Source organism: Mauremys mutica, chromosome 5, assembly GCF_020497125.1.
Source record: "Mauremys mutica isolate MM-2020 ecotype Southern chromosome 5, ASM2049712v1, whole genome shotgun sequence".
Classification (NCBI taxonomy): Eukaryota; Metazoa; Chordata; order Testudines; family Geoemydidae; genus Mauremys; species Mauremys mutica.
The window spans coordinates 44,586,956-44,600,895 of NC_059076.1; the positions used below are offsets into that span (position 1 = coordinate 44,586,956).

The 13,940-nt window shown below is 41.1% G+C and overlaps 1 protein-coding gene across 7 annotated transcripts in view; it reads right to left on the minus strand.

Moving 5' to 3' along the window:
• Window positions 1-13,940, minus strand: part of TNIP3 (TNFAIP3 interacting protein 3) — a 118,749-nt gene that overhangs the window by 43,211 nt on the left and 61,598 nt on the right. For all 7 annotated transcript variants that reach the window (XM_045017362.1, XM_045017366.1, XM_045017368.1 and 4 more), the window contains one exon: window positions 8,271-8,403. In XM_045017362.1, the coding sequence (XP_044873297.1) occupies window positions 8,271-8,403 (133 nt within the window). The remainder of the gene's footprint in view (window positions 1-8,270; window positions 8,404-13,940) is intronic.

Here is a 13,940-nt window from a genome sequence, read left to right on the forward strand (position 1 = left end):
ATTTTTAAAAAATTCTTAAAACCCATAATTTCACATGTGAAAATGTAAAAAAATCAATATCTTCAAAATAAACACTGATATGTGTCAATGATAAATTATATTTAGGCATGAGAGAAATGTATTTCATTTCTCTGTTCATTTTAACACAATCATGGTAACAATGGGAAACTGACCAGAAAAACTCCATGTGGAATCAGTCCTGACTTAAGTAGAGCTTTCTAATTTAAGGGAAGACTTCCTTCTCAGTTTGAGTCACAACATAATCACCAAGAGTGTTTACTGTCTTTTTGGAGCAATGATGAGCTTTAGATATTTCTTTTCAGGAAATTTGCTAAAGGAGTTCCCCGCTGGGTCATCATTGTTTTATTTTTATATATTACACACACACACACACTACGGTCTTTGTTTGACACAGACCATTTTGTCGCTTCTCTCCTGCGATAACATTTTTAATATTCAGCTGCACTGTTATCTTTTAAAAAGACTGTCCAAAAGCATGAAAAAGGTGTATTAAAAAGGATAATATAGTGAATAATCCTGCACCAGAAGGGAGATAGCTTAGTTTACTTAATATTGTAGGTCTTTTTCATTTCTAATTTCTAAGATTCACAGTTACTATTTATGATCTCATTACTAAAGTTTTGTCATTGTTATTTTTAGTAAACGTCCTGCAGGTGACGGGCTTCTGTGAATTTTTGTTTATTGCCCATGATCTGTCTGGGACATTTACTAAAAAAAAAAAAAGTGACAAAATGGGGTTGACAGGGGGATGAGAGCCTGAGCTCTGCCGCAGGAAGGGAGGGCGGGTCCAGCACCTGCTGCCCACAGTAGCTGAGAGCTGCAGGGCTCCCCGTGCCATGGCTCAGAGCTCCAGGGCCTCCACCAGCTGACAGCTCCAGCTCTGCTGCCCCGTGCGCTGAAGCCGAAAATGTCACAAAGGTCGCTTAAAGTCACAAATCCTGTGCTGAAATCTTAGACTTACTCATTACCAAGATCTACTCTAGTATGACATTCATTTCCTTCCCTTCCTCACTTTTCATCTTCTTTGTTCCCTATATACCCTCATGTGTGTCTAGATGGTATAAAATCATTCTTTTCTTTCATAAGCTTCCATATTAAAATTACAGTAACTTCAGCCATTTATAGTGTTTTTGGATGTCTTGTTTTTTTGGTGCCCAACTCGAGACACCTTACATGGTTTGATTTTTAGAAAATGCTAAGCACCCTTCCTTTGAAAGACAGGCCCCTTTATGTGTAGTAAATTGGGTACTCAAATTAAGGTACTAAATCACTAGCCACTTTTGGAAGTCTTGGCCATTATATCTTCCTTAATTCTAGTGAAACTAAAGACTTTTTAAATGCTCAGCTGGATAACAATCTCTTTTTGATGATGCAGATAACAGGAAAAATATAGAATCACTTTTTTCTATGAGTCTTAACTTAGCCGGTGTTTGCAGTTAAGCCTTTATAGACTTATACTATTCAGTGGCAGAACTGTATAAGCCATATTCACTGTAAGATTATTTAGGCTAAGAGTTTGCTGATGTGTGTGTAGCATGTGTGCGCACACATCTCTGTCTCTCTCGGACCATCCCTAAGACTCTCTGAAGACTTTCCCCACCCAAACACTTGGAATTGGATTTTATAATATGAATGTTTTTCTCCAACTGTTATCGTACCAATAGGGTTTGTTATAATCTTCATTTAAAAGATTATTTAAAAATAATGAAAAGAGTGGTGATGGCAATAGACATTTGGGGTACAGAGTGGCAGCTATTCCCTGTTCCCAGTCTGGTGCAGTGAAATACTGAACAGCAAGGTAATTCAAACTGGGAATACAGCCAGTCTTTAAACAGGAAAGAGAGTGTGTTAATTCCTGTCTACATTTGATCTTTGTGCATACAAGTTTCACCCAGACAGAAAAATGTGTAAGAAGGGGATTTTCCTGAAAAAAATGAGTATGTCAACACACCTTTTTGACATATGTATTAATGTTCATCTAGAAACTCGCAATATTCTTGTATGTACATGTGTTCAGATGAAAGTATGTTCCTCAGTACTTGAACCTTAGCAGCTTAGGCACTGAATAAAATGATTCTGCTTCAAGCTTTCCTTCTATTGTTCTTTGTTGACTTCAGCAGGACTAATTGTGAGCAAAGTTGCTCATGTGCCTAAGTGTTTACAAACTGTGGCCCTCAGGACCTAAATACCTATTTCATGAATCTACAGTTAAACTGGAATAAAAGAGAGCAAGGAGGCACTAGAAAGAAACACTAAGAAGAAAAATGTAGGAATGAGGAAAATCAAGGATACCATGAAACTTAGTGTGTGTGTGTATATATATCTATATATGTACCCACTGATGAATCATAATCTTCTTGTAATTATATCCAGTGTCAGAACTGCTATGATCCGTTTGTTCAGGAAGATATTTTCATGCACAGAACAGTTATTGTAATTTTTGATCTATATGTCTAACTATTGATAGTCCATGAACCAAATGTTTTCCTTTCTTTTTGCTAGCATGTTAATAATATTTTTATTTGTCCCTTCCTATTTGGTCCTATTCTTCCTTATATGGAAAAGTTGCCCTCTACATGTATGTAAAATATAAATGAATCATTTCATATGAATGCCATGGATATGATATACTTAAAATACTCTGTATATAAAAAATATTTAATGTGGAAAATATATCATTTTGACAAATAATATTTGGCCTAGTTTGTTATAATAGGAATGTTTAATAATTTATGTAATTTTGGGGAAAAGAGGCTGTGCTAGTGGTTCTAGCAGGGGACTGGGATTTAGGAGATCTGGGTTCTATTTACTGTTTTGACTTCCTGCATCACTTCGAACAAGTGACTTGTGCCTCAGTTTCCTCCTCCATAAAATAGGGGATACCTCTCCAGGGACATATTGAAGATCATGATAATTTACTGAGATTGTGCCAGACTGAAAGGTGGTGTGTAGGGGAGTGCATGTTAGACTCATTTAGACTTTTTATACACACTGAAACAATGGGGAAGGAAGTCTGAGCTAGAGTACCTCAGTATATGAAACTTACACTAATTAGACTTCTGACACTTCATTCTTCAAAAAGTAGGTCTGAGTTGAGATGGTTGAAAAGCTTGATTAAATTTGAAACCACTTTTATAATATGTTTCCCATTTTTGGTCAGTGAAAATTATTTGGCCAGCTCTAGTCAAAGGGAAAAGTTTCCATTTCAGTAACTGGAAAGGAGTCTGAGCTAGGGTAAGAGGTCTAATTCACACCACCTGACACTTCAGAGTTTGGCCCTTTGTAGGTATAGATGAAAAGTGTATTTAGTTCACTTGTGCAATTCAAATACAATGACTCAACCCTTTCCATTTGCCCATCTATGGACTGATCACATGGTCAGATGGAAATAAGTTCTTACCAAATTGGGTAAGTCCCTTGCATCCATTTCATGCATTTCTTGCACCTTCAAGCTCTCTTTGAAGCCAATCAGGCACTATGTTCTTCTCACACAACATGGTGAAGATTAAAAATGAGACTTTCCACGAAGGGCCACTATGGTTTAGTACCAAGATGGACCAGGACCGTGGGTAACACAGCATGATGACATTCCATAATTTAAAAACTATAATATGTGCAGTGATCAGTGCATGAAGTTGACGCTTGGAGTCCAGTCTGTTCACTCTGCATATCCAGGTTCCCTCCCTCAACTGGCCTCTCTCGGCCCTTACATGTTTAATTTATGAAGAACTTAGCTTACATAAAGAAAAAAAGGGAAAGAAGCAAAGGGAATTTGTTTACATACAATTCCAGTCTTACTAGATCCTTAGGGTTAGAATATGTCAGTTACTGTTGGTGATTGTGGGTGTGGCCAACTCATGATTTTGTCATTGGTTTCATGATTATGACTGTTTTTCTTAAAGCCCCTGGAGTCAAATGGATATTTGGTGATTTCAGCCTTCGTTCTTACCTTTTCTTTAAGTTACTAGCCCTTGTGGCTGAGGAGAAAGCTTCAAAATGTGACCCCAGTGCACTCTAAAAGCTCAAAAAGCAGAAGGTAAATAAAAAGAATACCAAATCTATTATTTTTACATAACCTCATGATTTTAAAGCCAATCTCATGATTTTTGGTATTTAACAGGATTTTTGAACAGTTGGGGTTGGCAATACTGCTACCTCAAACATTGTAAAAATCTGACAAACATTCACATGATTTACTATCTGTGCCTGACTTTTCTGAGAGGATGTACAAAGCCACAGATGAAGCATAAGATAGGGATAGAGGAAGAAGTATAAACTAAGCTACACAAACTGACATCGTAACTGTATTCTTTACTATTGTAAATCATTTACATCTGAAGAGTATTCTTTAGCATAGCAAGAAATCATATCCTGCATATTCAACTGATACAACCCGACACTCATTTTAAGCCACCTGCACTGAAAATTGTTGGACTTTATCACAGCTGGCACTTACTGTAAATCCAAGTAAATAGTTGACCAAGTAAAAGAGCCACTCCTTTAAAAAAAAACAAAAACTTAAAACCACCAGGGGCGGCTCCAGCAAGCGTGTGCCTGGGGCGGCAAGCTGCAAGGGGAGGCCTGCTGGTCGCTGTGAGGGAGGCAGTCAGGCCACCTTTGGCGGCATGCCTGCGGTTCTGCGGCTTCAGTGGCAATTCGGCGGTGGGTACGCTGAAAGCGTGGGACCAGCAGAAACGCTGCCAAATCCGTGTAAGCAGTGGACTGCCCACAGGCATTCCACCAAGTCGGCCTGACTGCTGTGCAAAACAGAGCCACCCCTGAAAACCGCACACTTTTGTACACTTGAAACACTGTACCGCCCTCTCAACTGTATGAAAAACCCTCACACACATCCAAAGGGCAAGTAATGGAATATGTGCAAATGCATACAAAGAGGGAAAATACTACAGATTTGCATAGTTAAAGTGAAACACTGAACTATAGAACAAAGGAAGGGGAGCGAACCCTCGCTCTGTTCTCTTCCCCTGTCTACACTCCCAACTTTCTGTTGAAAAAAAGATCACATCTAGTGGCTGACTGAAACAATCACCCACTTTTGTTTGCTGATGTATATTAAGTGAGAAGTTTAATGCTTTTGCATTGCTTTTGCTTGCTTTTGTGGTCCTGGTGCTGCTTTTGTTTCACCACTTTTGGGAGGACGGGGGAGAGATTTTTGTGGATTTCAATGGTCATGTGAAATCCATCTAGTTTTTTTCCCTTTTGTGAGGATTCTGATCCCATTGTTCTAATTGTGACATTTCCCCTTAATCTTAGTGTAGGCAGCAAGTAGGGTTAGGTAAAAAACAAGAATTCCTTGAAGAATATCCAAAGTTTTGACATTTGTGTTCAGTCTGCATCAGAATGAAAATGAGACTATTTGAATATTTTTACAAAGAGAGCGAGAGATCCACCTTAAAGTAGCCAATACCCCTGTGATTAGGGCACTCACCTGAGATATGGGAGACTCAGGTTCAAGTCCCTACTCTACCTGGTCTGGACTCACACCTAACCACAGGGCTATGGCATCAGTCTCTCTCTCTGCCCCAGCTATTCCACTTTATACAAAGTGGAATAGCTCCAACAGGAAAGGGAGAGAGAATAATACTATTAGGGTACTCACATGGTACAAAGTAGGAGACCCAGGTTCAAGTGCTTGCTCTGCCTGAGTCAGAGAAGAGATTTAATCCTGGCTCTCCCACATTCCCAAGTGTCATAATCACTGGGATACTGATGGGCTATTCTGGGGTCTCTTCTTCTGCCTGGAAATTCCATCCCAGATCTGAAATTTTTTCCCAGCGAAGCTTTGGTCAAAACAGATGCATTTCCACACACACACCAAAAAAAGCTTACTTTGAGATGTGTGGTCGCTATGTGTACACACATGGGTACACAGGCACACCACGTGCGGGAGAATGGAAAAATCTTTCAAGTAGTGTCTATTGCTCCATGCCTGTGCCATAAAGCCTGTCGTGCTCAGCACCAGGGTATATGGGGAGGTGCAGACTGTTTTCTACCACAAATAGTGTCATGATCCATGGCAGAGGGGAAGGAGGGCAGGGAGAGGAATGCAGATAGGGATCACACATCTCAGGACCTGTCCCATTACAGGTAAGTAAACTCCATTTCCTCTTCAAGTGCTGGTCCCCATGTGTATGCCACATGGGGGTGACTGGTAAGCAGTAGTCAAAGAAGAGGGTGGTATGAGGATGCAGGAAGTATTGATGTTGCTCAAAGGCTGTGTCTGCGGAAGAGGCTTAGATTAAAGCATAATGCTTCATGAAGGTGTGGATGGAACTCTAGGTTGACGCCTTACAAATATCCCGCACAGGTACTTCAAATATCCCGCACAGGTACTCATGCTTACTGAGGTTGCCTGTGTTCCAGTGGATGGGCCCTCATCCTGACCAGGGAGGGATATGTGGTAACTGAGAGCAGCCAGGAATCCTCTTGGAGAGGATCTGTGTAGATATTGCTTAACCCCAGGTTCATTCTGGTATAGCAACAGATAGTGTAGACATTTTTCTAATCGGTTTCATTCTTTGAGGGTAGAACACCAAAGCTCCTCTGATGTCAAGAGAGCAAAGCCTCTCCTTCGCACTAGAGGCACAATGTTTTGGAAAGAATACCAGTATGTGAATTGACTGATCTACGTGGAACTCAAAAATTACCTTGGGAATGAATTTTGGGTGGAAGCAAAGGGATACCTTTTCTTTTTGAAACGTAGCATATATGGCAGGTTGGCCATGAGTGCCCTCAGCTTGCTCAACCTCCTGACCAATGTGATGGTGACCTGCATAGACAGGTGGGACATTGAGCACATGGTTAGACGTTCAAAGGGTGGCCTGATTAGTATTGACAGTGCAAGATTGAGGTTCCATTGAGGTGTTGGCTTCACTACTGGTGGGAAGGTCCTAGTGAGACCCTTCAGGAATTTGTTTATTATTGGGTGTGTAAAAATAGAATAGCTCTCTACCCAAGGGTGGAAGGCAGTGATTGCTACTAGGTGGATCTACAGTGAGCTAAGAGACAGGCCCAACATCTTCTGGTATTCCTGCTTTTCTAGACTATCAGCTGTCTCTGGGGATAACTGGTTTTGTCTGACCAGGTGTGGAACTCTCAAAGAAGTTTCAGTTTCAACAAATGGGAATTTTCTGACAAAAAACACTTCACTAAAAAATTCCTGAGCAGCTGTAGCAGCAAGTCATTCTGGAGGTGATGGTTTACTTGTGAAATACCTATAAATTGATTCATCATAGTAACATGTTTAATTTTCCTGGTAATTCCTTGTAACATACTTAGAGTTGTGCTTTTCAGCCACATCCTTTTGCTCGTTATGATGTCATAAAGGAAGCAAAGTGGGTCTCCACTTCCCTTCAGGAATGAATAGTTTAACTGTATCTCTCCCCAGCCTGGTGCACTTGTTTCTCCTTCCTTTCCTCATTGCAGGAAATAAGAATTTCCTCTCCTTCTCTCACTACCAGGTGGAGAGTAGCTTGGCATTCAGGGGAGAGGGACGCCTAAACCATCACTTTTTCTTTTTCAGACCCTCATTCCCACTCCACCAACTTCCCCTCCCATCTGCACAAATGGCCTTATTTTTGTTTCCCTTCTTCCCCTTTCACTGTTGAACCGTTGAACACAATGGGTCTAGATATGTTCGTGGGTGTTCAAGGTCACAGTCGGGCATCTCTAGATATCACTATCCAAAAGGTCCAACTGGCCAATCAGAATGCTGCTTTGGACAATATGTCTATTTCTATGCAGAGATAAAGGGGAGCTGCTGCAGCTGGCCTCAGTCAAACAGCATAAGCTGTAGGGCTAAAAATTGTGAAGACATTCTGGCTTGGACTGGAGCCCGAGTTCTGGGACCTTCCACTCTCACAGAGTCCCAGAGCTGGGGCTCCAGTCCAAGTCCAGACATCTACACAGCAATTTTTCAGATCTGGAGCTTGAGCCCGATGAGCCTGAATCAGCTGACCCAGGCCAGCTGACAGTTTTTTTATCCCTGTGTAGATGCACTCTTAGTGTCTCTAGCTGGGCTTTGGAAACTGCTGAAGAGAAGTGTCTTCTCACTTAAACAGTTTCCCTAAGTCACAGGAAGTGGCTTTGTGAGAGAATTTACAGTGTGTTCCTCATATGATGTGTTCAGCAATCAAGGAAGTTTGTGTATACTTGTTAATACAACAGGAGATACCCCCTCAATTTTCTTCCCTTGCAGACAAACTGTTGCAAAAGAAACATTTGCTTACCTTCAGGGAACACGAAGTCATCTGTCTGAGCACACATTCTTGGGCAATGAACTCAGAGTTCTCATGGTACTGTGCAATACTGTTCTTCTCTATCAGATTTCTTATTTCATCATCAAGCTCTATGCTTTCACACCTGATTAGAAGGAAATGGTAAGGTTATATTGCCAAAGCATACAGGAAAGAATTTAGGGAGTCTATTTTCTGGTCAACCATTTCCTTATGTGGCACAATATATGGAAGAGCTAGTTCTGTACCTATCACAGGCTTCACCCTTGCACACAAGCACAGAAGAGTAAAGCAGAATCACAGAATTTCAGAATCAGCAAAATGGAACCATAATGGGTTTGTGTTAGAGTTGGTATAAGATTTTTCTAACAAGAAACATTTTTGTAAGATGGCTTTTTTTCCCCCCCTTGAAATGAATTTTTTTTGCATAAAAATTATCAGTCATTTCTGGGGTTTTGCGAAAAATGTGCCTTTCCTCATTTTTTCCAGAAATTTTAAATCAAACATGAACAAAAAAGTTATCAAAATTGTTTGCCACAGCCAAGTTTTCAGTAAACAGTTTGATAATATTTACAATAATATTTCTGATTTTAAAAAATTGGTTTTTAAATTAACCATTTTTTTAAAAAGTCTGAATTTTTTTTTATTTACACAATAGGTGTTCATTTTTCCTCTAGATCTAGTTAATAGCTTCAAATGGAGAAGTTATCAGGAAGATCATAGGCAGTAAGAATATTTTATCTATTAGCTTTACTTATTTATTTCAGTTTATATAAACAATTTGCAAATGTATTTAAGAACATAGTTCATCCATATAGCAAATCCATCAATCTCCCCCATAAAAATAAAGGCTATAATTAGGCAAGTGGAAATTTGGATAGACAACAGAACAATTCATTCTATTGTGTGCTTTTACAGACAGGGACTGTGTATTTCTCTTTCCATCAGTGTTAGTTCTTTCCCCTATGTACTAAATAAAAGAGAGTGGGCAATAAGAAAGGGTAAAGTTTTGGATTTGGTTTATTGTCCAGTAGTCAGATCCTATGATTAAGAGTCAGACATTCTTGAGTTCTGATCCCAGAGCTACCACTAATTCTAGAGCTAACTAACTGAACGTCATTCACAAAATGTATGAACTGGAAGAGGTTTTATATAAATTACTGTAATTTCAACTAGAAATGTTCAGTCTCTCTGATGCTTTGGACAATGAAATGATGTTATAGACATGTATAAATCCCTTGCCACCTTGGATAAAGCTCAAGTTATACAGTGCTCCAGAATGAGAAACAGTACTGGGTTAGTTAGGCATCTATGCCCAGAGCGATTACATCACACTGCATAACAAACATTGGAGTGAGGTAGGTTGCTGAAAACTGAGTAGGGAACCGCAACTAACATGGTATGGTAACTTATCACTCATCAATTAAGTTAAAAAGCTGACTATCAAAATTATACAAAATGGCTTGTTGCACTATGGAGCTCCAGATCTCATAGTGAAACAATCCAAATCACATGCCTCCCAACAAAACTCTGCACTAAATCATGCCACTGAATGAAGATACTCTACCACCACCAAAGGTGCCACAAATAACTGCAGCAGGCATTCCAGTGACAATTTAGGATGTACATGAGTTGATGTGTACTTGAGTTTAATCACAAAGGGCCCAGTTTGGGGAAATACTTGGCCCTTTCCTGGATTGGACTCAGAAAATGAAATTTAACCCCCTGCACAGTGCCAGCATAAAGATCCATGCTTCTTAACTTCCATTTAAGCCCTATTTTCAGACTATAAGTAGGATTAAGTGATGCATGGGCTGGCCTTCTGTTCAGGGTGAGTTTCACCTAAAATGAGCAGCAGCAAGCCATTTCAACAAACATGAATGCAAAGCAAGGATTATATGCTAAATAAACAAAATACAGTGCCTTCAGTTATGAAAGGCAAATGGAATAAGGGTAGTACACAATGTGGCTAGGCTACCCTGATCCCTTTAACAGTGTTAAGTTATACACAAAGAAAAAATTACACAAGAAAAAAAGAAATTCTGCCTTTTCCTTAACTTTTCTTATTATAAAACTTAAAAAACACTGTAGACATTACAAGCTGCACATTAGCAACATATGCTTGTAAGATTCTTGAAATGGTATTGTTGCACAGCATTATGCACGAGTTCATTAGTTTGTATGCTCTGTTTTTAATTAAACACATAATTAGGACTTTTTAATGACTCTAACATGCATTATGACATACCCATGCTCTCTTATCCACATCCCTCCAAAAAACATTTGTTCCAGCTCCTCCAGATTGCCTGCAAATATGCCTAGTGTATGAGATATATTTGCATCGCATGACAAAATTTATTACACATTATGCAGCAGAATTAAATGCATTTGATAACATCTGGAAGTATTCAGAAATTACAACATCAAAGCAGGCATTTTGGCACAGTAAGGGAAAAGCAGACTGAATATTATTTTCATAATTAATGTAAATGCCATGATTTACATAACTAATGTAAATACCAGAACCAGCCATAGAAAGGACTGCTGCACTGATGGACAGGGAGTAAAATTAGGCCTCGCCAGAGCCACCCCTATGCCAGCATCCTGTAGGTCCAGAATTGAAGAGACTTGGCCATGCTCTGGGTGCACTGTTTCCCTCCTCCTGGAATAGTATATTTTTAACTAGCAATTGTGCCTCTGTGGACTAGCCACCAACTTGGCCAGTATCAGGGACTGAAATAGGGGCATCTCAAGCTGAAAGCCTAAGTCTCTACAGTCTGAGCTAAACATTCAGGCTCCACAGTTGGGGGGCTGTAATTGATTCACCACCTCTGTGGATCAAGCGCAATGTAGGCCACAACACTGGGTCACATTAGCCAGGGGCGGCTCGGCATTTCGCCACCCCAAGCACGGCAGGCAGACTGCGTTCGGCGGCTTGCCTCCGGGAGGTCCGCTGGTCCCGTGGCTTCGGCGAACCTCCCGCAGCTGTGCCTGCGGGAGGTCCAGAAGCCGCAGGACCAGCGGACCTCCCGCAAGCAAGCCGCCGAAGGCACCCTGCCTGCCGCCCCCATGGCGCCGACAGAGCGCCCCCCGCGGCTTGCCACCCCAAGCATGCGCTTGGCGTGCTGGGGCCTGGAGCCGCCCCGATATTAGCACGATTTCAGGGTGCGATAGTTGTGACGTTATTGATATAAATTGGGACAATATAGAACTTGGGTTGCAACCAAGGTCCTGTAGTGGCACCAAATCTTAGGTAAAGGGGGTCATATAAGGTGTCTAAGACCAGGTTATGGGTTGCTGGTTATGATTATGCTGTCTGTGTGCATGTATCATTTTTAGTTGAAGTTATGTATATTGGCTCTATACTGTCTGTATTTCAAGTTGGTGATGTGCTTCTGGGTAATATCCCAGACAAGTTGGTGTTAGCTCTGCTTAGCCTGCTTGATGGCCCATTAAGGACCATCAGCTACACAATTGACCCATGGAGAGAAGGCAAACACGCCTTGTGACTCAGCGAAGTATGCAGGGACTGGCCCATGTGACTCCAAACTTCATTTTGCTGTAATTTTCCACAGTAAGGACAAAGAGGTTCTTACACCTGGAAAAGCCTATATAAGGCTGATGCATCATCTCCATCTGGTCTTCAATCCTGCTTCTTACCTCTGGAGGGACTTTGCTGCAAGCTGAAGCTCTACACAAGGGACTGATGACCCATCCCAGTGGGGGATGTACTCCAGAGACTTGATTTGAACCTGCAGTTTATGCCACCGCTGCTGCAAGCCTGAACTAAGAACTTTGCCATTACTGTATGTAATTGATTCCATTTAACGAATTCTAGCTCTCATCTCTACCTTTTTCCCTTTATGAATAAACCTTTAGATTTTAGATTCTAAAGGACTGGCAACAGCGTGATTTGTGGGTAAGATCTGATGTGTATATTGACCTGGGTCTGGGGCTTGGTCCTTTGGGATCGAGAGAACCTTTTTCTTTTATTGGGGTGTTGGTTTTCATAACCATTCATCCCCAGGACGAGTGGGACTGGTGGTGATACTGGGAGACTGGAGTGTCTAAGGAAATTGCTTGTGTGACTTGTGGTTAGCCAGTGGGGTGAGACCGAAGTCCCTTTTGTCAGGCTGGTTTGGTTTGCCTTAGAGGTGGAAAAACCCCAGCCTAGGGCTGAGACTGCCCTGTTTGAGCAATTGGTCCTGAATTGGCACTCTCAGTTGGGTCCCGCCAGAACCGCCTCGTCACAATAGTAAATTTCATTTTTATGTTGTACTAACCTATTTTGTGCATGTGTAGACAGGTGTCTATGTCCAGCCATATGGCACTGGAAATTGTGAATCATCACATATGCAGGAATGGTTGTTTGTTCCAGGCACATAAAGAATATCTCTCAATTTGTCTGGGTCGGGTAGTTACATGAAGATTAAAATTATTAAACTAATTTAATCTAGAAGTGGGGGTGGGGGGTTACTGTCCAGCTGGGAGAGTATTATTTCAAGACACAGGAACTGAGAAACATACTAGTATAGACCACCATGGGTTGCCCTGCAGCTGATGTAACTTTCTCTTCATGGCTTTCCCCTGACTCATGGCCTGGGTCAGAAGGCGAGCCCTCAAAGGTCAACAGTCAAAGTCATGAGACCTGTGATCATCTGTGTGATTAATGACGGGGGTGGGGGGTGAGGGTAGCTTTCTTTGACTGACATCGAGCCAGCCAGCAAGCTGTAAAATCTCTCTTGGTAGCTGTTCTCAGCTTGCTTTACCTGTAAAGGGTTAAAAGTCCCCCAGGTAAAGAAAAGGAACTGGGCACCTGACCAAAAGAGCCAATGGGAAGGTAGAACTCTTTAAAATTGGGAAAGAAACTTTCCCTGTGTCTGTTGTTCTCCGGAGGAGACACGGACTAGCAATACTATAAAAGCAGGAATACTGTGTAAAGTTTGAACCAGATATGAAAGCCATCAGATCATATCTAGAACTACTTTTAACAACCCAAATATGTAAGTAAATTGGGAATGTTTAGGAAGACGTGATAAGGTTTATTTCTGCTTATTTTTTTAAGGCTTGTGGACTCCTCTGTGCTAACCCCAGATGTTTTTGTTTGCTTGTAACCTTTAAGCTAACCCACAAGAAAGCTATTTTGGGTGCTTAATTTTTGGAATTGCTCTTTTAAAATCTAGCAAAAGCCTAAGTTCCAGATGTATTTTCTTCCTTTTTGTTTTTAATAAAATTTACCGTTTTTAAGAACAGGATTTTTGGTGTCCTAAGAGGTTTGTGCATGTTGTTTGATTAGCTGGTAGCAACAGCTAAATTCCTTGGTTTTCTTTCTCAGCTCTTCCCCAGAGTGGGGTGGGGGGGTGAGAGGGCTTGAGGGTACCCCACAGGGAAGAATTCCCAAGTGCTCCTTCCTGGGTCCAAGGGGTCTTTTTTGCATTTGAGTGGTGGCAGCATTTACCAAGCCAAGGTCAGAGAAAAGCAGTAACCTTGGGAGTTTAATACAAGCCTGGAGTTACAAGCATTTTTTAAAATCCTTGTGGGCCCTCACCTTCTGTACTCAAAGTGACAATCTGATTTCAAGTTAATTAGGCTCAAAGGATTTCCGCAGTTCAATAGAGAACCAGCAACTCTCCCTTGCTGTAATGACTATTTGCACTCATTGTT